General features: G+C 41.8%; 1 protein-coding gene across 3 annotated transcripts in view; it reads left to right on the plus strand.

The window, feature by feature from the left end:
• The window catches only part of lpgat1 (lysophosphatidylglycerol acyltransferase 1), a 138,739-nt gene that overhangs the window by 14,652 nt on the left and 98,913 nt on the right, over nt 1–25,174 (plus strand). For all 3 annotated transcript variants that reach the window (XR_010976213.1, XM_068044986.1, XM_068044985.1), the window contains exons 4-5: nt 9,906–10,024; nt 20,330–20,425. Coding sequence is in view for 2 of the 3 variants with exons in the window: in XM_068044986.1 (XP_067901087.1) it covers nt 9,906–10,024; nt 20,330–20,425 (215 nt within the window). In the remaining variant the exon portion in view is untranslated. The remainder of the gene's footprint in view (nt 1–9,905; nt 10,025–20,329; nt 20,426–25,174) is intronic.

The raw sequence follows: 25,174 nt of genomic DNA on the forward strand, positions 1-25,174 counted from the left end.
CCAGAGCATTAGCCTGGGCTCTGGATTACTAGTCCAGTGGCATTGCCACTATGCCACCACCTCCCTATCAGATTGCTTCTGTTGGATTGGGTTGTGCTTTGTATGGCATGTCTTTCTGAATTTAATAAAGCACTTTAAAATGTTGTGATATCTCTGTGGTAATCTAATTGCATGACCCCTCATCATTTGTATTTTTTGGGTCTAGCCAGACGGTTAACAACAGCTTCGTTAGAAAACTGTGCTTTGCTTCTACGATGAGGATTGGTGTTCTCATCTTGCCATAGTCCCTAGCTTGGGTTGCATGCCTTTTTTTCGATACCTATTTGATAAACATTCCAGCACTGGCCACTGTCTGTAATCTGAGATGCACCATGGCAGACCTTTCAAGAATTATATTTAGGAGCTGCACTATACGTTAATGAAAACAAAAGTGACTTGTAATAGATGCTGCATGGAGCCAGCTTGCTACAAGGACATATTGCATTTCCTGCTCTTTTTTTTTTAAATAAAGCTAAAAACACAGTGCAATAGGATTGAGTGTAAATAATGTATTTGTGTGCAATGCATTACAGGTCAGTAGGAGTAACCTGATATATCAAGATTCCTTGTATTAGCAGTTTCAGATATATCGTTTTTACAGATTGTCATGTTGCTATTGTAGACCTCAGTTAAAGAGAAACTCTATTAATTTTAGTAACAACTTACATTTATTTACTGCATTTAACGTAGCAAAACTTCCCAAGGCACTTAACAAGAGCGATATCAATAAAAACATTTTTGACAACGAGCCACAGAGGAGATATTGGGACAGATGACCGAAAGCTTGATCGAAGAGGTAAGTTTTAAGGAGCATCTTGGAGAGGCAGAAAGGGTTAGGGAGGGTATTCCAGAGCATAGGGCCAAGGCAGCTGAAAGCACAGTTGCCAGTGGTGGAGCGATTTTAAAATCGGGGGTGTGCAAGAGGCCAGAATTGGAAGAGTGCAGCGATTTCGAAGGCTTGTAGGGCTGGAGAAGGCAACAGAAATAAAGAGGGGTGAGGCCACCGAGCGATTTGAAAACAAGAATGTGGATTTTAAAATTGAGGTGTTATTGAATGGGGAACCAGTGAAGGTCAACAAACCTGGAGTAATGGTTGAATGAGACTTGGAGCTGGTTAAGAAATGGGCAACAGAGTTTCGGATGAGTACAACTTTATATAGAGTGGAAGATGGCAGGACAGCCAGAAGAGCATTGTAATAATCCAGTCTAGAGGGGTGGATGAGGGTTTACCTTTGGTTACTATTTGCATTAGAAGACTGCATGATAGAGTGGATTGGTGTATTGCCCTTTCATCAGGGACCTGGATTCAAATCAGTCAGTGATTGGTGGCCTGAATGGTTTCCCTTTCTGATTATAAAGGTATTCTATGAAATGAGTTTGAGATTCAGTTCTTACTGGTTATTTCTTTATGGTGTAGGGCCACAGCATAAAACTGTCCATAAATTGGCAATTTCCTGAGCATCAAGCCTCAAAAACTGCTTTCATACACAGTGAAGGGAGTGGGAAGAGGGAAATGTATTGGAGCAATGGAGTGTTGTACTCCGTCTCCGAGTAGTGTTTATATGTAACCTGAAAACGTATGGTGACTTAGATGCTAATTAAATTTATTTACTAATTACCAGCAAAATGGTTGCTTGCAGAGTTTCTGTCGGAGAAATATAGGCAAGTTATAATGTGCTTTAAAGGAACACAATTTGTGTGGAAATGTGTTGCAAAAAGCTTTGTTTGCAAGCATGAGTCGTGATGTAAATTGTGTTTAGTATACATTGTCATCTTCACATGTAAATATATAGATCTCTCTCCCTTGGTGGGGGGGTGGTGGGGGGGGCGGAAGAAAAGATTTGCCACTGCTACACATTATGCCCTCTTTATGGGTTAGTTTATTGTTAGAAACTTCTTATTTGAAGCATTGATTAAATTTTCTGATTTTCTTTTTACAAAATATGCTAGGTGTGTCAAAGCTGTGATTTGAGATTATAAGAAATTTTGATGCATTTTCTCATCAGATTAGAATTAGCCTTGTTACAAAGTATAGATTGGCATTTTAACAAACTGATCTTTTTTTTTAACCATTTGAGATCTTGCTGCCTTCCTTGCCCCTGCTCTCTTGTCCGCTCCCCTGCCCCAAACAACCCAAAGCATCCCCACCTGGCTGTACAAGTACTTTCCATCACCTGCCCTGCCCAAACTGCTGTGATGGTGGTGTGGCCTTTAACATCAAGTTGTACCTTGGTCTCTTTCCCAATTCCTCTTGCACCTTCCCCTTTGAGCATTTTGCTTTGTTCCACCCCTTTCCCCTCCTTTTAACCCTCACTCTGTTGTGAAATATATAACTTTTTGAATTTATAATTTTGTTCAGCCTTTAATTTTGGACATTAGAAATGTTAGTTACTATGGTAATAGGTGGCTGGAAAAGAAATTTCAGACAGCATTTCAAAAGAATAGTGGGAACCCAGTGGCCAGGTTGTGCAATCACAGGGTGATATACGCTCACTATAAACTAGTAGCTGTTGTAAGGTATTTTCAGAGTTAAAGACAATCATAGCGCCACTTACAACAGATATTGCAGGTACTTATGAATTTTTAACTAAATGCTTGTGCCGTGTACCGCATTTAGTAAATAATAGATGTTGAATAGAATTGGTGGTGCAGTACGTTGTTGTCTATTTTGTTAACTCATTAATTCTAATATTGTTTGTTCCCAATAGCATCTCATCTTTCCCACCAATTCCAACTCTGCAGAACATCTAATATTTTGTGCTTCACCCTTTCCTTTGATTTCTTGTAATCTATTAAGCATATATTTGCTTCTCTTCATTTCTGTTCTGGTTGGCATCCTTTCATCTACTAACGATGATGGACACACAGCAAACAATCCATTTAGGTGGGGTGTCTTCTCATGGTGCACCTTTGTTGATGGCTGTGAAGGCCAAGCCTTGAGAGACAGGTTCTGCCCCGAGTGCTGTACATGAAGCTGCCAAGTGACGCTGAGTTGTTGTTTTTGACGTTGGTGCCTGTGCCAAGCTGCTATAGCAACTGGTCGTCATGGTAGTGCACACCAGTCCGCAGGATGTGTTGCCTTTTCCCTCTTGTGCCAACTCGTGAATACCAGGTGCAACAGTAGACATTTAGGGCTTTCGTGTCACGTTTGCAAGCATCCTTGAAGCAGAGCTTTGACTTCCCACTGTTTGTCTGACCCCGGCTACCTCACCATACAGAAGGTCCTTGGGTACGTGACTGTCTTCTGTCATGCAGATGTGTCCGATCCACCAAAGCTGCCTCTGTTTGATTAGTGCTGACATACTTGGAAGCTCTGCCTTTGAGAGGACTGCTGCACTTGTGATTTTGTCCTGCAAGGATATACCCATAATGCACTGCAGACAGTGAAGATGGGAATTACTGAGCTTCTTTTCCTGGTAGCTGTAAGTTGCTCATGTTTCATATGTTTCTGTTTTCCATGCACAAATTACTGTCAATCCAAATGTTCCGTTGGGTTTCTTTCCTGCATCAGAAACTTAGCTGTTTCCAATCCAGGTTTTTCCATTCTTTTCAGCTTTTTAGGTATACTTTCACAAAATGGTACATAAGACCAGTGGTTCTACATTCTCCATATTCAGTCATCGTTTTTTTTTGGCTGGGTGGGAGGTGGGTTTGGTGCAGGGGGAGGTGGAAAGAGATTGATATGTATGTGCTTCAGGCCAAGTCCATGGTAGGATTCCTAAGCTATGGATCATATTACAGTTTTTACTGGAAGCCTTCCCATATGTTGCAGCATCTGTTGGGACACTCTTTCACACCTGTTTTTTCATTCTTTACTTAATATATTGCATGCATGACCCTGTTTTGATCTTCTGTTCTTCTGGCTCACGTATGCTTGGCTTTTTCTGGACCTTTAGTCAACTTCATATATTCTGTCTGTCTAACTTTAAAGTATTTTTTACTATCATACATTTGTTATGCAGGACCCAAAACCATTCCAGTGTTTAACTTATAATAACTTACTATAACTAACTCATCATAACTTACTATAAAAATATCTTTTGGTGTACTATCCTGTAAAGGTCAGCAGGTAACCTGCTAAGAAATGTGCAAGACTTCCTTCTTCAAAGAGGGGAATTTTATGCTCTCACCTGTGGCAGGTTTGGAGGTGGAGAGAACATATAATCTGGTGGGGTGGTGGGACCCCACCACCTTTCTGCCACTAACAAAATTAAGTCCAGGGAGGGAAAGCCTTCCTGCCCCGCAGCCAATTAATACCCAATTAAGGGCCTCATCCTGCCGCCGCTGCAATTAGCCATGCAACAAAAACAATTTCATTTACATAGCAGCTTTACCATAGTAAAACATCTCAAGGCGCTTCACAGGAGTATAATCTGACAAAATTGACAGGAAGCAGAGATTAAGCCAAGAAACATTATGTTTCACTGCCTAGCCACAGGATGGTATTACTGATTAGGAGATCAATAATGGTGTCTTTTTAGTTCACTTTATGAGGGGGAAACGAGGCCAAAGATAAATTTCAGAAAAATTCTTGATAAAGCTATAATAAAGCTTTATTCTGAAGTATTCCTTTGTTTCATTATAGTTACTCACTAATGCTCTGATAAACCATGGCCTTCAACTTGGAGCATGTTATGTAGAAAAGTTTGGAGAATGTATTTTCTGTAACCTAGAGCTCAGTGTGGTTATTTTGGGTCTGTTACTGAATCTCTTCCATGTTTTGTTACTTTTCCCTCCCCAGTCTAATTCAAAACTAATACTTCAATTCTGGTAAAGGCTGGTTGTATTGGTGGCTGATGTGACACAGAATGAGACTGAAATCTTGAATGGCTATTGTGACATGACATCAACTGTATTATAACAACAAAGGTGTAAATGGGTCTTTAAGCCAAATAGAATGAAGTATAAGTTTATTTCGGTGTCTGATCATCAAAGGATAAGAAGCAGGCCTCCAACATGACAGAAGCAAGATTGCTTGGCCCACTCTTCAATTTCCTGAGGCATTGCTTGTCTTTAGGAACAAAATATACATACATCTAACTAATTAAAGCAGTTTTTTGTGGCATTTAAGGAGTTGGCAGTTGAGACTTGATAATTTAACTTGATTTTAATTTTTTTTGAAAAACACCCTCAAAGCAATTTTTGAATTCACCTCTCCGGCATATATCACTCATCCATTGAAGAAATTGCCTGATTTGCTTTCCACAATGGTAGTGAAAATCAAGTGGTTTCTATAATATATGGTGAGAACATTTAGTGCCTAAATGGTAATGCAAAAATATCCCCCTTTGTCATTTCCACTTCTTCCTTGTGTTTAATCCTCAATTATTGGGAGAATAAACTCACTTGCATTTTATAAAGTGCCTTTCGTAACCTTGGATCATCCCTAAATGCTTCACAGCCAATAAAGTACGTATGAATTATAGTTACTCATAATATGGGGAAATGTGGCAACCTATGTGTACACAGTAAGGTGCCACAAATAGCTATGAGATACTGACCAGGCAATCTGATTTCAGTAATGTTGGTTGAGGGATAAATGTTGGTTAGGGCATCCAGTAAACTTCCCTGCTCTTCAAATAGCCTCATAGAACCTTTTATGCCCACCTGAGGGGGCAAACGGTGTCACAATTTAACATCTCATTCAAAAGACGGCATCTCTGCCAATGTGGCATTCCCTCAGTACTTACTATGCTGAAATTTTAACCCAGATTATGTGCTCAAGTCTCTGGAATGGGACTTGAACCTATCACTTTTTGACTCAGCTGTGAAAGCTACTGTTGACCCATGGTTGACAAATTGGGGATATCTAGGGGGTAGAATGTACCAAACTGTTTGTATTGCCTTTCAGCTGATCAACCGACCTGTGGACAGATGTGAACAGAGATCCTGGCTTCTGGGCCAGTTCTTCCCACACCATTCCTAAATCATGCACGTCTTGGTTGAGACTAACAAGTCATCAACACAAAAATTTATCTAAAAAAAAAGTTTCGCAGAGACTGCACTTTGAGCATTCAAACTGGAGAACCATTTTCAGTGTTTCAATTTTGACTTTAATATTGATTCTGTGATATAGAGGAAGACTAGCTGTATTCTCTTTTTATACTTCTAACTGTTTCAATTTGTTTTTGAAGGTATTCAATTTTAATTCATTTTACTACTGTTCTTCCCAAACATATACTGCCTGTGGTTGCCTGTTGTCATGCACTCGTGCTTCAGCCAGTATTTCTCAGAGGCAAGCCCGAGGGACACTGTTCCTCTGTGTTGTGGAAATTGGATGCAACTCCTACAAGTGCTGTCATGTTAAATGGTATCCCAAAATTAATATTTGAAACTAGATAAAGATCAGATCACGCTTGCAACTTCATCATATACAAAATATAAGATTTTGTTTGATAGTGGGTATGACCATCCACCCAAAAATTCTTTGTTGGTGTGAAATCTTTTTTTGTTCAGGATGCTGCATTCAATTAAACTTTCCGAAAACATGTTGTGATTCCTGCTTACCTCTCCCAACTTGATGAACTTAGTCACAATTTGAAAAATCCTCCATGAGGAATTCTCAAATTGGATGGCTCTTATAAAGTATAGAATTCTAAATATACAAAATGTAAAAAAAAAATTCCCCCTCCTCTCTGTTTTATAAAAGCAGTAAAGTTTTGTTTGGGTTGAAGTTCTTTATTATAGTATGACTAATATTGAAGCCACCTTGTTAATTATAGTGAAACGGAATTTGCTTGGCCAGGATCTCTCTCCACATCTGTTTAGCTGATCAACTGAAAGGCAGTACAAGCAGTTTGGGGACATCTCGGAGCTAGAATGTATCGGCGGTAGCATTCTCAGCTGAGTCAGAGTCATGGGTTCAAGCCCCACTCCAGAGACTTGAGTGCGTAACCTAAGTTAACATCTCCGTGCAGTACTGAGGGAATGCTGCATTGGCAGAGATGCAGTCTTTTGAATGAGATTGTTCAGAAAATTGACTGACTTTTTGTGTGAAAGCACAGTGTACTTTAGTGTAGCTTTATATGTTTTTGCTCAGACTGATTTATACCGGAGCAGCAGTAGAGATATAATAATTGCTTTCAAAACATTTCTAGACCAGGGGTCCATCACTCCTGACTGCCACAGTGAGTCCTATTGCAAAGAGCACATGTGGGTCTTGGTGAGGAGAGGATCTGACTCTGATATGATGCCCCCCACGCTCATCCCAGTGCTATAAAAACTCATCACAGGTTCATACATAAGGTTGGATTTTAAGAGCCCGCTGTCACTTCCGGTGGTGAGCTCAAAAAAACTGAAGAGCTGCCGCGATCTCCCATGCGGCGGCTCAATTAAATAGCCGGGGCAGCCTGCTCTCCCAATTGTGTTGAGGGGGTGGCCTGTCTGTCAACAGCAGTGGCGCAGCTGCCTGTGCGCAGGCGCTGGTGCCGTTTTTAAAGGGCAGCCAGCCCTGCCCGCAAATTTGAATTTTTAAAGGGAATGCCCCCCAAAATTTGCAAAATAAAATTGGAACGCCCCTTTCCTACCCCGCCCCCGATAAAAATTACAGTAAGTTTTTTTTGCCCTTTTCCCCATTCAAAACACTTGCCTTTGAATTCTGGCTGTTTCCCCCCACTCCCCTGAGACGGCATAAAGTTGAAAGTGCACCCCTTCCCACCATCCTTTACACTGATGCTTATTTGATTCCATTTCCCCTCCGCCCAAGCGAAGTAAAAATCATTGCTCCCCCACCCTCTCTCCCACCAGTGTCACGCCGGCTTTCCCCAGATAGGAAATTGAAGGCGCGGGAGTACCAGCTGCTGTGCCGACGATCATGGCGGGCCTGGAAGATTCAAGGTAAGTTGATTTAAATGTATTCATCTCATAAATTTAAATCCAGCTCCCATTGCCCAGCAGCAGTGGGGGCCGCCATGGAGCCTTGCCGCTGCCAGGAGGATTGGGCCGAGACCCTCCTGGCGCAGCCTCTGTGGTGGGCCTCTGCTGCAACCATCTTCCAGCCCCCCCCACCAAGGAATCCAACCTTGTGGGCTTGGTAAAATCCAGCCCATAGGAACAATGGCTTGGTGGATTGGCAGCGCCTGAGAGTTATTGTTCCAGCAAGAATCATTCCATTCAAGATTGGAGGAAATAGTATGTTGTGGTGGGGTGCGATGGGGAGAAGGAAAAAAAAAAGAGACTGACATTTATATAGTGTCTTCCACAACCACAGGATGTCCTAAAGCACTTTACAGCCAATAAAGTACATTTGAAGTGTAGTCGCCATTGTAACGTAGGAAATGCAGCAGCTAATTTGGGTACAGCAAGCTCCCACAAACAGCAGTCTGATAATGACCAGATAATCTGTTTTTGTGATGTTGATTGAGGGTTAATTATAACCAGGACACTGGTGATAGCTCCCTTGCTTTTCTTCGCAATAGTGCCATCTTTCACATTCATGAGAGGGCAGATGGGGCCTCGGGTTGAATGTCTCATCCAAAAGACGTCATCTGTAACAGTCCAGCCCTCCCTCAGTACTGTACTAGAGTGGAAGCCTAGATTTCTGTGCTCCAGTGTCTGGTGTGGGACTTGATCACATAACCTTCTGACTCAGAGGCAAGAATGCTAACAACTGAGCCACGGCTGACACCTAAATAAAGCTAAATAATGGTGGAGTATTGAATTTCTAATCTCAGAAATTTTATTGCAGAGTCAGTATCCTTGATGCTTGAATTTCATTTCAACTTGTTTATTTTCTATGAGTTGTGGTTCCACATCCCTTCTGTACCATGAAACCATTCTTCACATTAGTGATATTGTTGCAGGTTTTAAATTTGTTTTGTAGCTGGTAACAATCTATAACATATCTGCTATATCTACATGCCACCCTTCACCGACATCATCCAAAAACATCGCGTCAGTTTCCACATGTACGCTGACGACACCCAGCGCTATCTCACTATCACTTCTCTCGACCATCCACTGTCTCTAAAAATTGTCAGATTGCTTTTCCAATATCAAGTACTGGATGAGCAGAAATTTTTTCCAACTAAATATTGGGAAGACCAAAGCCATTGTTGTTGGGCTGCGCCACTAATTCCATCCCTTTCCCTGGCAATTGTCTGAGGCTGTTTGCAACCTTGGTGTCAAATTTGATCCCAAGATGAGCTTCCGCCACACATTCATGCCATCGCCAAGACTCTACTTTCACCTCCATAGCATTGCTTGACTCCACCCCTGCCTCAACTCATCTACTGCTGAAACCCTCATCCATGCCTTCGCTCCCTCTGCACCGACTATTCTAACACACTCCTGGCTAGCCTTTCATGTTCTACCTTCCGTAAGCCTGAGGTCATCCAAAGCTCTGCTGCCCATGTCCTAATTCACGTTCAGTCCCGGTCACCTATCATCTTGCTTGCTGACCTACATAGGCTTCTATGTAGCACCTCGTTTTTATAATTCTCATCTTAGTTTTCAAATCCTTCGTGGCCTTTCTACTCCCTATCTCTAATCTCCTCCAACCTGACAACCCTCCAAGATATCTGTGCTGCCCCAATTCTGGCCTCCTGAGCATCCCTCATTTTAATCGCTCCACCATTGGTGGCTTTGCCCTTCAGCTGCTTAAGCCCTAGCTCTGGAATTCCTTCCCAAATCTCTCCTCCTTTAAGATGCTCCTTAAAATCTACCTGTTTGACCAAGTTTTTGATCATCTACTCTAATATTTCCTTATATGGCTCGGTCCAAAACTTAGCTTGTTAATGCTCCTGTGAAGTATCTTGAGACATATTACGTTAAAGACACTATATAAATACAAGTTTTTTGCTATGGGTGTGAAGGGAGTTTTTACTATGGAGTATTGTACCTTGCTACAAATGCTTTTTCTTTCTTAGTGGTTGAATGGGGAGATGACGTGAAAGCAATTACTGAAGATGAAACCATGGTCTTGGTGAATCATCAGGCAACAGGTGATGTCTGCACCCTCATGATGTGTCTCCAGGATAAAGGAACGGTAGGGTTTGCAACCTCTGACAGTTTGTCATTGTGTTCCAAGTCTGAACCAGACACAGTGGATTCTTTTGGGTATCATGAGTGACTCTAGTTAAGACATTCCATGTGTCCTGCCAATATGGCTTCACCGTTTCCCAGAATATGCTATGCCAGTTCCAGTATTGCATCTGCTATTTGAAGGAATATTTATACACATACAATTTCTGTGTTTTCCTCTGGACTAAGATGTACTAAGAACACTAATTAAATCATGCATCCTGTGTGTTCACCTTATATATTTGCTGGCTTATTCTGTTAGGCAAAGATGAAATTTAACAATAGTTGATAGCAACCTCTGAAAACATACAAATAGATCTTTCTGTCAAGTGTGAGATGCCTTACTTCATGAACTTAATTTCCCTCATGGCTGACCAGTTGGCTCCCTCCTGCATATGCTTTTGCGCAAGACACTTCTGCACTATTGCTGATCCACACTTTGTCAAATTGAGTCTGGTAAGAGTAATGCACTTAAAGTCTACAAAAAGATATTCTTTGAGAGTCTAAAGGGTGAGCAAGTCTGGAAATACACTGTCTTCTTAAAATCCATCATTTTGGTCATGCTTTTAGTAATCTGTCCTAATTCTCCCACTGCATTTCTGCATCCATTCCTTTTTTTATATTTTTCTCAGTAAAGTTCCGCTAGCTCATTTTTCTACATTAAAGAGACAATATAAATACAATTTATTGTAGCTTTGTATTAAATTTACTAATTTAAAAGACTGTTTTGTCAGTTTATATCAAGATTTGGACTAATTCTTTACCTTGTTATTTAATAACATTTATTTATAGGGTCCCTGGTAGCTTAGTAAATTTATCTAGTGAGCTGCTGAGTTCCAGACCAGAAGGTCCCAGGTTCTGTACCCGTCAACACTCCGCCAGGTGAAAGATGTGAGCTTGACTTGACGCTGTCTCTCTTCTGATCTCTTTAGCTGGTTTGTTGTCATATGAATGTATGTTAGAAAGACTGTGTAAGGAGCTTGCAGCACTGCTAGGTTCAGTTTCAAGTTATTATCCATGGTCTATTTTTTTCATGGCTACTGGGCTGATAAATTCATCATACCTGACCTTATTGTAGTTTCAGTTTATAGTATATCCTGTTGATACTTAAATTCCAAGCTGTGTCTAACTTTCATCAAATTCTTGTGCAGCCTGCATTGTCTATGAACATGTAGTTTCCAGTAAATGTTATCAGTATTTATACGTGAATACATTGATTTTCACCACGTCTGCACAGTATAAGATCCTATTAATCGTTGATGAATGAAATATATTATTTAATGGAAATCTAAGAAATCAATCTGAACATAATGTAACAGCCTATTTAATCTTTTTAAATGGTTATTTCTTAAACACATTAATCTGCTATTAACACTAATTTAACATGAGAGACCGTTTATTGAAGCTCACTACAAAGTCCTTTTCTGTGACTAACAGATCTGCTATTCCAAAGTTTTATGTTTCAATAAATGGTTGAGGTTGGCACTTGGGATCATTGACAGACTGGATTCATTAGCTAAAACTGGGTACTTTCTACTTATAATGGATTGAGGGGAGGATATTTATATGGATGAAGAAAATATTTAGAATTTTTTGTAGCTAGGGTCATCATAATTTTTAAAGAAAAAGATTGTCCTTTACAAATTAAAAAGAAGACTTGCATTTATATAGCGCCTTTCATGACCTCAGAACGTCCCAAAGCGCTTTGCGCCTAGTACAGACGTCAGCAACTCGCGGCTCTGGAGCCATATGTGGCTCTTCAACATCTCATTTGCAGCTCCCAACCTTTTCCAGTTGGATCATGAAAAAAGCCTAAAAAAAAATTGAGAAAATGACAAATGAAAGAACTAGACAGCAACCCAATTTTCCTTTAATGAGTTATTCATTTGCTTAATTAAAAATTTAGTTTCTACTCTGTCGGGCTTCAAAAGTGGTATGGCTTGAATAGCTTTAACAATTGATGTCATGAGACGCAAAAAAAAAAGTTTTAATGTGCATATACCTCTGATTTTTGAGAAAGTTCTTCAAATAAAAAATGTTTGGTTACAAAAGATTTGTGGGGAAAAATGGGTTATACGCACCATATTCAGAAAAATGAATTCAATCACAGAAAGCAAAAGGATTGAATGGCATTGGGCACTGAAGCAGACAATTATCGAAGATGAAAATAGTGACTTTAGCTTAGCGGTAACTAGATTCTGTTTTGCTGCCAACCCAAACAGGACTCCCGTATGTCTGAAATGGAATGACAAAAAATCAATTTCTGCCTGGCAATTGTTAGCATAACCTTTGCCAAAAAATATCCACCTAGAACTGAAAGAAACCATGCCATTATGATTCTTCAGGAAAATGTTGATTAAAGCCGAAGGCAAATTTCAGATTTGGGTAGAATAAGGTTCAACTTTGTAAACAAAAAATAATGGTTTTAACCTATTCCTCAGATGTAGAAATTGGATTTTTTTCCCAATCTAATACAATATTGAAATTACATAAAATTCAGTAGTAACTCTGGTCATTCTTATAAGTGTCAGAGAGAAGTCAAAGCAAATGATTGTTTACAGCATCAAGTGCCTAATGTTCCTTAGGCTTGCGATAAACACGTTTTTCCACTTAAAGGTATGCTTATGCCTTTACTCCATTCTTTTTCATCTTGTGGCTCCCGATAGTTGTTCTTGTAGGCAATTAAAAAAAAAATTGCTGACCCTTGGCCTACCTCAAGAACACAAGAAATACTTTTAAGCATAGTCATTGTTATTATGTAGGAAATGCTGCAGCCAATTTGCCCTGAACAAACTCCCACAAACAGCAATGTGACGATGACCAGATAATCTCTTTAAGTAATGTTCATTGAGTAATGAATATTGGCCAGGACACCAAGGAAAATTCCTCTGCTTTTCTTCGAAATAGTGCTGTGGGATCTTTTACATACACCCAAGTAGGCAGTTGGGGCCTTTGTTTAACATCTCAGCCAAAAGATGGCACCTCCTACAGTGTAGCACTCCCTCAACTCTGTGCTGAAATGTCAATCTACAATATGCGCTGAAGTTTCTGAAGTGGGACTTGAACACACTATCTCTTACTCAGAGGTGGGAGTACTCACTACGGCTGACTTGTTTGTTACTCCCCCTTTCATAAGAGCATTAAGGACTTGCAGCTGTATAGCACCTTATGTTTTTAGCCGTGTTTCATGTACTTCACATTCAATTAATTACTTTTAAAGTGTCATCAACGTAGTTGAACATGACGGCCAGTTTGCACAGAGCAAGATCCCAAAAACAGCAAATGAGATTAATGACCAGTTGATTTGTTTCCTTTGGTGAAGGAATGATGAGAGAGGGGGAGAGGGTATTAGTTTTTGAGTGCTGTTGCAAAAAGCTGGCATTTTTCATGTTGGGCCAAATGGTTGTCTCAGGTGCTGTTAGTATCTATAAAGAGTTGTTTAAATTCTGAGTGGGAACAGGGGCAGGTGGATGGTTAAAACCACTGTACAGTACTTTCTGCTGTATTACTGCCATTTTAATCAGCTTTTCTAGTTGTCTGATGTGCCCCCGGGGACATGAGGGGAGGGCCTCATTAATGCATGCAAAATGTGGCCCATTGACAATTAGGACACCGATGCCATTTTGACACAATCGTGAAATCCCAACTTACTGGTAAAACCTAGCAGAATAGTTCTCTTAGAATTGCTGAAGCAGTAATTAAAAAGGCAATCCCCTGCAAGTTGTTGGATCATTGGATCTATATGCCATTCTGCTGTTTGGATTACCAGAAAAGTTTCCAACTTGCAGATCACCATGTTCATTTTTTTTTTTGCCTTACTTAACTGCAGTAAGAGCTATCTGCTTATCATGGATGCTATTATTACCGGTCTCATTTGGATGGAGGAAGAATATTGGCCAGGACACCAAGGAAAACACCCCTTGGTGTCCTGGCCAACAGCATCAGCAACCAGCAGGAGCAGCAGCTGAGCCTATTAGAAAACTGGGTGAGGGGCTGTTTGTAGGAGGCCATACTCCCCATAAAGGGTGTACAGGACAAGAGACAGTTTTTGGGGATCTATCTAGGAGGCTGCGTTTCTCCAAGCAAACTCTTGCAGACCTCTGCGGTTTCCTGCAACAGAACCTGCTGGATCAAGGGACATGCTTTGGCTGTCAGTCACCACGGCCCTTAACTTCTTTGCCACTGGCTCCTTCCAGTCTGCTATAGGGGATATTTCCTGCACATCCCAGTCTGTAGTTCATAGTTGTGTGGAGAATGGCAATATATGGGCAAGTCACGGTGGTGTGTAAGTTGGAGTTGACTGTGTTGCCCTGCTCCATCTGCCCATATCTTTCTTGTTAGTGGAATTTGCGGGCTTGGGAGAAGCTCCTGACGAATCTTGGCAAGTTATTGCAGTGCATCTTGTAGATAGTGCAAACGACTGTCATAGTACACTCGTGATTATTGATGGGATGGATATTTAGGCTGGTGGATGAAGTGCTGAACAAGCAGTCTGTGTTGACCTGGATGGTGTCAAGCTTCTTGTGTGGGTGTAGTTCCAGCAACATTCGGGCAAGTGGATAGTATGCCATCACACAGCTGACTTGTAAGTAGTGGAGAGGCTTTTTGGAGTCTGAAGTTAAGCCACTCGCTACAGAATAACCAGCCTCGGTTATTTGGTGTATTACCCACAGCATTTATGTAGCTGGTCCAGTTGAATTTCTGGCCGCTATTGACTACAAGGATCCTGATTGGGAGGGACTCACCGGTGGTAAGGCCATTGAATGTCAAGAGGAGCTGGTTAGGTGCTCTTGTTGGAAATGGTAATTACCTGGCACTTGTGTGGTGTGAATGTTAATTATCCAACCTAATCCTGGATTTTGTCAGGTCTTGCAGTATGTGGGCACGGATTGTTTCATTATCTGAAGAATTGCGAATGAAGCTGAAAACTGCAAATGTCAGCCCTACTTCCTACTGACCTTGATGGAGAGGTCAGAAACAGCTGAAGATAGTTGGGCCTAGGATGCAGCCCTCAGGAACTCCTGCAGCAAAGTCCAAATGGTGATTGACTGCCAACAGTCACAACCATTTTCCAGCCACTGGTGGTGTCCCTAATCCCCATTGACTTCAGTTTTACTAGGGCTCTTTGCTCCTGACATCAAGGCAGCAGTCAATGGAGTACAGCATCAGTCACTCTTGCCTTGGTTCAGGAAAACAGCTCTGGTGTCCATATTTGGACTAAAGCTGTAATGAGGCCTGGAGCCGAGTGGCCTTGATAGAACCCAAACTGAGCATCAATAAGTGGGTTATTGGTGAGTAGGTGCATCTAGGTAGCACAGTTGACAACTTCCCCCCATCATGTTGCTAATGATTGGTGGTAGGCTGATATGGTGGCAATTGGCCAAGTTGGATTTGTCTTGTATTTTGAGGACAGAACATATCTAGGCATTTTTATGCATTGTTGGACAAATGCCACTGTTGTTACTACTGGAAAAACCTAGCTATAGGCTTAGCTAATTCTGGAGCAGAGGCCTGCAGCAGTACAGCCAGGATGTTGTCTGGGCTCGTAGCCTTTGCAGTCGGCCGTTTCTTGATGTCAAGCGGAGTGAATCAAATTAGTTGAAGACTGACAATTGTGATGGTGGCGTCAGCTGAAGCAGGCTATGATGGATCATCCACCCAGCACTTCTGGCTAACAGTGTTTGCAAATATATCAACTTTATCTTTACCATTCACGTCCTGCTGAACCGTAGTTGAAGATGGAAATGTTCATGGAGCAGCCACGTCCTGTAAATTTCCTTAATTTTCCACCACCATTCATGACTTGATATGGCAAGTTTCAGAACTTTGACCTGATCTGTTCTTTGTGGAATCACTTATCTCTGTCTATAGCATACTTCCTTCCTGTTTAGCATGAACATAGTTCTGTGTTGTAACTTAACCAGTTTGCAACCTTTTATTTTCAGGTGTGCTTGGTGCTGCTCCCACCATGCACTTCTACATGCCCCATTAAACTAGGGTTGATCATCTGGCTTTATGGTTATGGAGGACTGAACAAGGTTATGGGCCTTGAGGTTACAGAATGTGGTGGTATATAATTCTGCCGACCGAACAAGCACCTCATGGATGCCCCGTTTTGAGCTGATAGGTCTGTAAATATATCCCCACCCAGCACAGTTATCATGTCACATGACAATGGAGGATGTTCCCTGTCTGAAGGCAGGGCATGGTCTCCATGAGGACTGCCTAGTGGTCACTCCTACCATAGAAAGACGTATACACAACTTCTAGATTGGTGAGAGTGAGGTCAAGTAATTGAGTTTTCTCTCACCACCTGTTGCAAACCCCAGCCTGACAGCTGTGTTTTTCAGGACTGGCCAGTTTGGTCAGTATTGTTCCTACCAAACTATTTTTGATGGGCATTGAAGCATCTATCCATGTGTGTACCCTGATGGCTTGTTTATTCATTCTGGTGTGGGCAAGTTCCTCATTCTTTCCAAGGACATCAAAACTTGAACTTCCTCAATCTTCCCTCTTCTCTATCCATCCAAGGACTCCTAAACATTCATGGCAACATCTAATTGATAGTCACTGATAAGCCTTTTCCCTTCTGCCATTCTTTTCAACCCTTGGTATTTTGCATTATAGGCCTGAGTTTTTTAACTAAGTTTTTAACTTTTAATAATTGACAAACCAGGGAGGAGCCGGCCAGCTGTTTCTGTGATATACCCACTGGAGATTTTAAAACTGACCCGTGTTTCTGTCACTAAGGATGGAATCATATGCCATCTTTAGTGGTGTTGTTGAGCAATTCCACTTCAAGTTGATACTTTTCAAAATGATAAAACAGGATCTGGCCAAAGTGGACTGGGAGCAGCTACTTGTAGGAAAGTCTACATCAGACCAGGGGCAGTCATTCAAAAAGGAAATAGTGAGTGTTTAGGGCCAACATCATCCTATAAAGGTGAAGGGTAGGACCAACAAGTCCAGGGAACCCTGGATGTCAAGGGATATAGAGGATTGGATAAGGGAAAAAAAAAAGGAGGCTTATGGCAGACTCAGAGGGTTGAAAACAGCGGAGGTCCTAGAGGAGTATAGAAAATGTAGGGGAGTATTTAAAAAAGATAATTAGGAGAGCGAAGAGGAGGCATGAAAAAACACTGGCAGGCGAGATAAAGAAAAATCCCAAGGCGTTTTATAAGTATATTAAGAGGTTAACTAGGGGAAAAGTAGGGCCCATTAGGGACCAAAGTGGCAATCTGTGTGTGGAGCCAGAGGACGTAGGTGAGGTTTTAAATGATTACTTTTCATCTGTGTTCACGATGGAGAAGGATGATGTAGGTGTAGAGACCAGGGAGGGCGATTGTGATATACTCAAACAAATTAGCATTGAAAGGAAAGAGGTATTAGTGATTTTAGTGGGCTTTAAAGTGGATAAATCCCCAAGCCCAGATGAGATGTATCCCAGGCTGTTATGTGAGGCAAGGGAGGAGATAGCAGGGGCTCTGACACAAATTTTCAAATTCTCTCTGGCCGCAGGAGAGGTGCCAGAGGACTGCAGGACTTCGAATGTGGTACCATTATTCAAGAAGGATAGCAGGGATAAACCAGGTAATTACAGGCCGGTGAGTCTAACATCAGTGGTAAAGAAACTATTGGAAAAAATTCTGAGGGACAGGATTAATCTCCACTTGGAGAGACAGGGATTAATCAAAGATGGTCAGTATGGCTTTGTCAGGGGGAGATCATGTCTAACAAACTTGATTGAATTTTTCGAGAAGGTGACTAGATGTGTAGCTGAGGGTCGATGTAGTCTACATGAACTTCAGTAAGGCTTTTGATAAGGTTTTAGTTTCAGAGATACAGCCCTTCGGCCCACCGAGTCTGTGCCGACCATCAACCACCCATTTTATACTAATCCTACACTAATTCCACATTACTACCACATCCCCACCTGTCCCTATATTTCCCTACCACCTACCTATACTAGGGGCAATTTATAAAGGCCGATTAACGTATCAACCAGCAAGTCTTTGGCATGTGGGAGGAAACCGGAGCGCCCGGAAGAAACCCACGCAGACACGGGGAGAACTTGCAAACTCCACACAGGCAGTCCCCAGAATTGAACCCGGGTCGCTGGAGCTGTGAGGCTGCGGTGCTAACCACTGCGCCACTGTGCCGCCACGGTCCCGCATGGGACATTGGTTAAGAAGAGCCCATGGGATCCAGGCAAATTGGATCCAAAATTGGCTTAGTGGCAGGAGGCAGAGGGTGATGGTCAAGGGTTGTTTTTGCGATTGGAAGCCTGTGACCAGTGGTGTACCGCAGGGATTGGTGCTGGGACCCTTGCTGTTTGTAGTGTACATTAATGATTTAGACGTGAATATAGGAAGTATGATCAGTAAGATCGCAGATGACTTGAAAATTGGTGGTGTCGTAAATAGTGAGGAGGAAAGCCTTCGATTACATGACTATACAGATGGGCTGGTAAGATGGGAAGAGCAGTGGCAAATGGAATTTAATCCGGCGAAGTGTGAGGTGATGCATTTTGGGAGGACTAACAAGGCAAGGGAATATACAATGGATGATAGGACCCTAGGAAGTATAGAGGGTCAAAGGGACCTTGGTGTACTTGTCCATAGATCACTGAAGGCAGCAGCACTGGTAAATAAGGTGGTTAGGAAAGTTATTAACCGAGGCATAGAATATAAGAGCAGGGAGGTTATGATGGAGCTGTATAAAACGCTAGTTAGGTCACAGCTGGAGTACTGTGTACAGTTCTGCTCGCCATACTATAGGAAGGATGTGATTGCACTGGAGAGGGTGCAGAGGCGATGCACCAGGACGTTGCCTGGGCTGGAGCAGTTCAGCTATGAAGAGAGACTGGATAGGCTGGGGTTGTTTTCCTTAGAGCAGAGAAGGCTGAGGGGGGACCTGTTGCGGTATACAAAATTTATGAGGGCATAGATAGGGTAGATAGGGAGAAACTTTTTCCCTTAGCGGAGGGGTCAATAACCAGGGGGCATAGATTTAAGGTAAGGGGCAGAAAGTTTAGAGGAGATTTGAGGAAAAAATGTTTTCACCCAGAGGGTGGTTGGAATCTGGAACACACTGCCTGAAGGGGTGGTAAAGGCAGGAACCCTCACAACATTTAAGAAGTATTTAGATGAGCACTTGAAACGCCATAGCATACAAGGCTATGGGCCAAGTGTTGGAAAATGAGATTAGAATAGATAGGCTTGATGGCTGGCACGGACATGGTGGGCGTAAGGGCCTGTTTCTGTGCTATATAACTCTGACTCTATAGAAGCAATCTCTGGAATCAATTGTCTAAAGCCAGCATGTGATGGTTTCAGACCCAAATTGTATATCTCAGACAGCAATATAAATATGGTCTTCTGCAATTCACATCCCAAAGGGCAATGTTTAGCGGTGCTAAGAGGAAACTTTTGTAAATGTCAAAAATCATTGTCCCAATCAGTGTCCCACCTGGGGATAAAATGATAATTTTTTAAAATTATTAAATTGTTTTATTTGTGTGTGTTGTGACTTCATTACATCTCAAAGTTGCCATCAAAGGGGTTAAGTTGAGCTTGAATGAGATTTTAGAGGTGTTCATGTGAATGGAGTGAGCACAGGGTGATTTGTTCCCAACTTCCAATAAAGGACTTGCTGCAAATTCCAGTTTTTGAATACTCTGGTGAACAGCAGAAATCTAAACCAGAGCTTTGGTTTAGCTGCACTGTTTTTAAAAAGAAAGTTTTAAAAAGTCATCCTTATTTGAGCCGGATTCTCTTGTCATCAGCTGGCTAATTTCATCTGTTATATTAATTAGATGAACAACAATAAAAAGGGTGGGTACTACATAAAGGTCTGAAGTATCGAATGAGAGTATTTTGTAAACAATAAGAACAGAAAGAGAGGGTGCAGGATTGATGTGATGGAATGAAGGATGCAGACAAAAGAATAAATCGTGAGACCAAGATTTTTCATTTAGGTGAGAATTCAGTTTTGTTGCTATGTCTGGAATTTATGGATCTGACTGGGAAATGGCTTTATGGTAAACATAGTAAATTGTTTTTCAAGGTACATATAGACTCTTGCTTTTATCCTCAGAATTAGTCATTAATTTACCCTTTTCAACGTAGCTCCCTCTGGGAATCCGAGCCCTTTATCACAATGTTTTCTTGTTTACTGACTATTTCCAGTAATTGCTTTCAACCAGTCAGCTGTGTTCTGGTGCTAGTAGTTCATATGCCTACTGAAACATTTGTTTTTGTTGCTCCAACAGGTAGTTTGCCACATGATGTGGCTAATGGAATACATTTTCAAGTTTACAAACTTCGGTATTGTCTCTCTCATCCATGGGGATTTCTTCATTCGACAGGTGAGGGAAATGATGTCTGCATTGCTAATTAGCACTGTGTTTATAGGAACAACCACACAATGGAGCATATTGCTTGTACAGTTTCCAAACAGTTCTGGAGTTTGTATGTCAAGGGAATGGGAAATAAAGCAGAGCATATTATTAGCCTGTTGGTAAATAACACACTTTGCACCAAATAACTGGTTTAAGCATTCTTGTATTGAATAGAAAACCACTTCTAATGTAATGTCTACACCTCTTTCCCACACCCTTGTATTTCCCATTGCATTATAATGGGTTTCTCATTTCACATTTGCGTCGTCTGTGAATTGATGCTTTTGTATCAGTTAATGTTGGCGTTAAGGTCTGCTTTGTGTTGGGTGCTCTCCAGTAAAATTGAATTGCAGCGACCCAAACTGGTCTTTTTACTTAAATAAAAGCAAAATACTGCGGATGCTGGAAATCTGAAATAAAAACAGGAGGTGCTGGAAAAAGTCAGCAGGTCTGGCAGCATCTGTGGAGAGAGTAGTAGAGTTAATGTTTCAGGTCAGGTTCTGAAGAAGGGTCACTGACCTGAAACGTTAACTCTGCTTCCTTCTCCACAGATGCTGCCAGACCTGCTAAGTTTTTCCAGCACTTTCTGTTTTTATTTTAGTCTTTTTACTTAATTTGCTTTGTTAAAACTGCAGATTCTTAAAAAGCTGTCCACAACAGAAACATCAGCTCTCTTGTTGGTGTTCTGTTCTCCTGCCTGATCTATTCATGGCAATCTCTGTTTTTGATTCTAGCATTTCTATTTCTACATTACCAGTTTTTGATTGAGCTAAAATAAAGTGTATTTTTTATAAATGAGCTAGCCTGGATAGCTTCAGTAGCTAAAGATCATTAAAATAAAAGCAAAATATTGCAGATGCTGGAAATCTGAAATAAAAACAAAGTGCTGGAAATACTCAGCAGGTCTGGCAACATTGTTGGAGAAAGAAAAAGTTAACGTTTCAGGTCTGTGACTTTCATTGGAACTGGTCCAATTTGCAGCACTTTCTGTTTTTATTTCTAAAGATCATTTGTTTACTTTATTAATTGTAATCCCTAACAAGAAGCCTAATTTGGGTTTCATGTTTGCTTGCAGGTAGTTCATTTTTTAAATAAGAAAATCGAAATGCTACTGTTTGTTGGTTCTTGTGTGCAGTACAGATGTAGGCAGTGAGCTTAACATGTTTGGTCTTGCTCGAGCGTTACTGGGTAAATAATGTTTGACCACCAGCTGGATGTTGAAATGATAGTTCACTTCCAGGATGTTGGGCTTGCTGGGAGGGGACTTAGTTTCCTTTTTAAAACTGGGAACATTTTCAAAAATATGTTGCATATATATTTCTTACATATATAGGTGGTGGAATCACTGAATTTATACTTTACTGTTGCAAAATAGAGCTTGCATAGCCTCAAACTGGATTTACTGAAGCAAAGTTGCAAATTGTTTCAAGACTTATCCTGTTCCATGTTTACATACATTGAAACAAAATTCATTAAATTAAATTGGCTGATAGTCTGATAGTTGACATCCATTTTTAGCATTTTCATCCTGTAATGCATCTAGTAAATAGGGATACATTGATGACTAATGCTGTCCCACTCGCTGAATGCTGTTAGCAGATTCCAGAGAGGAAATAGGATTCAGTTTTCCATGTACAATGAGAGTAATGGTTTTCCTATAATGAGAGTGACTTGCTACCAGACCAGGTGTCTTCCGTTTGAGAATATGAAACACACAATGCAGGCTAGAGTGAGTTTGCTCACTTTCAAGAGTGTAGACCAGAGAAAGAGAGAGTACTGTGTTTCTTATTTTCTGGGAGCGCTAATGTTTATATAATAGATTTAAAAAGGTGAGTTGATGTAGGAATTAAGGCTGCTGTAAATATAAATGAAAAAACTGTTTTATTATGGCAGTATTATACAAGTAGACTGTGTCCGTAAAATAAAGGAAATTAGTGAATGCCATTAAACATTCAATTCATTTTAAGGGACAGCAATAAAATTTTCACTGGAGCAATTGAACAAAGGACAACAATTTTGACTTTGTGTAAAGGGAGTGATTCCTGACGACACAGAGTGTGTGCAGAGCGATCGCGAACGTCATCGGTGCGTGTGAACATTTGCCAGCTTGCCAGTATGAATGCACGCTCTAATGTCACTACGCAATGATGTCCTCGCTCCTCAATAGCCGCGTTTGCAGCCTTCATTCCCCCCAACAATGTCCAGCTCCCTCCTGCCATCCCTGCCTCAGTCACCGCTTTCAATTTCCCTCCTGGCTACTTGCCACTCTATCTCGCTTCGCCGCTTCCTCTCCTTCTGCAGCTTGCCTCCCTCTTCCTCCCCCCCCCTCCCCAGCCGGCTGCTTTTCCGGGCAGCGAGGTGGGGAGCGAGAGGCCGAGGGGAGGAGACAGGGAGTGAGGAGACGTGCACAGGAGGGAGCGGCGAAGAGAAGCGGAGATGGCGGGAGGGAGTGGGGTACTGTTGGGGGTGGGATGGAGGCAGCAATTGAGGGGGTTTGGGTTTAATTTGTTTTTTGTGTCAAATTGAGCAGCGCCATCTTTATTACTGGCAGCTGCCTGAGACGTCGCGGACAGTGGCGTTTCAGTCAGTGATGCTGCATTTGCGCATGTGCCAGTACTGTGCTACCTAGTGATTGCATTGTCAGCATTCACAGCCTGGTGTAAATTGATTCTTAAAATAGTTATTAGGAACAGCAGTAGACTATTTAGGTCATTGAGTCTGTTCACCAGTCAGTGAGATCTTAACTGATCTGTGACCTAGCTTCAAATAGCCATCTTTCCCCATATCCCTTAATACCTTTGATTAATAGAAATATATCAATCTCAGATTTAAAATTAACAATTCACTTAGCATCAACTGCCATTGTGGAAGCGTTCCAAACTTCTTCCACTCTTTGCGTGTAGAAGTATTTCCTAACTTCCTGAAAGGCATGGCTTTAATTTTTAAACTACGTCATGCCTGGCTTTAATTTTATACTATGCCCCTTAGCCCAGGATTCCCCAACCAGCAGCAATGGAATGTCTCTATCTACCATATCACAGCTCCCTTAATATCTTGAGAACTTCCTTCAAATCACCCGTTAATCTTTAAATTCCAGGGAATACAACCCTAATTTGTGTAATCTCACCTTGTAATTGAACTCTTGGAGTCCAGGTATCATTCAGGTAAATCTATGCTGCGCTCACTCCCAGGTCACTTAATCATTCATAAGGTATGGTGCCTAGAAGCGAACACAGCACTCCAGGTGTGGTCTAACCTGGGCTTTATATAGCTGAAACATGACTTCTACCACCTTGTGTTCTTGTCCTCTAGATAGAGAGGCCAGCATTCTGTCAGTTTTTTAGATTATTTTCTGTACCTGTCCATGACATTTTTATGATCTATGTACCTGGACCCCCAGGTCTCCTTGGACCTCCAGTATTTCTAGCTTTTCATCATTTAGAAGGAATCCTGTTCTATTCGTTTTAGGTAAAAGTGGATGATCTCGCACTTATCTACATCAAATTCCATTGGCCACAGTTTTGTCGATTTGTAATTTTTAAAATATTCTTTCATGGGATTCTGGTGTTGCTGGCTAGACAAGCATTTGTTGCCAATCCCTAATTGCCCTTGAGAAGGGGGTGGCGAGCCGCCGCCTTGAACCGCTGCAGTCCAGGTTGTGTAATACACCCACAGTGCTGTTAGGAAGGGAATTCCAGGATTTTGCTCCAGTGACAGTGAAGGAACGGTGATATAGATCTAGGTCAGGATGGTGTGTGGCTTGGAGGGGAACTTGCAGGTGGTGGTGTTCCCATGCATTTGCTGCCCTTGTCCTTCTGGGTGGTAGAGGTTGTGGGTTTGGAAGGTGCTGTCGAAGGAACCTTGGGGGTTGCTGCAGTTCACCTTATAGATAGTACACACTGCTGCCACTGTGCGTCAGGGAGGGAGTGAATGTTTGTTGAAGGTGATGGATGGGGTGCCGATCAAGCAGGCTGGATGATGTCGAACATCTTGAGTGTTGTTGGAGCTGCACCCATCCAGGCAAGTGGAGAGTATTCCATCACACTCCTGACTTGTGCCTTGAGGATGGTGGACAGGCATTGAGGAGTCAGGAGGTGAGTTACTCGTTGCAGAATTCCCAGCATGTGACCTGCTGTTGTATCCACAGTACTGATATGGCTTATCCAGTTCAGTTTCTGGTCAATGGTAACCCCTGGGATGTTGATAGTGGGGAATTCGGTGATGGTAATGCCATTGAATGTCATGGGGAGATGGTTGGATTCTCTCTTGTTGGAGATGGTCATTGCCTGGCACTTGTGTGGCACAAATGTAACTTGCCACTTATCAACCCAAGCCTGAATGTGGTCCAGGTCTTGCTTCATATGGACACGGACTGCTTCAGCATCTGAGCAGTCTTAAATGGTGTTGATTATTGGGCAATCATCAACGAACATCTCCACTTCTGACCTCATGATGGAGGGAAGGTTAATGATGAAGCAGCTGAAGATGGTTGGACCTAGGACACTATCCTGAGGAACTCCTGCAGTGATGTCCTGGGACTGAGATGATTGATCTCCAATCACAACTATCTTATTTTGTGCTTGGTATGACTCCAACCAGTGGAGAGCCACACTAGGTCAAATGCTGCCTTGAAATCAAGGGCAGTCACTCTCCTCTTGCATTCAGCTCTTTTGTCCATGTTTGGACCAAGGATGTAATGAGGTCAGGAGCTGAGTG

The sequence above is a fragment of the Heterodontus francisci genome, chromosome 13 (genome assembly GCF_036365525.1).
Source record: "Heterodontus francisci isolate sHetFra1 chromosome 13, sHetFra1.hap1, whole genome shotgun sequence".
NCBI classification, from domain to species: domain Eukaryota; kingdom Metazoa; phylum Chordata; class Chondrichthyes; order Heterodontiformes; family Heterodontidae; genus Heterodontus; species Heterodontus francisci.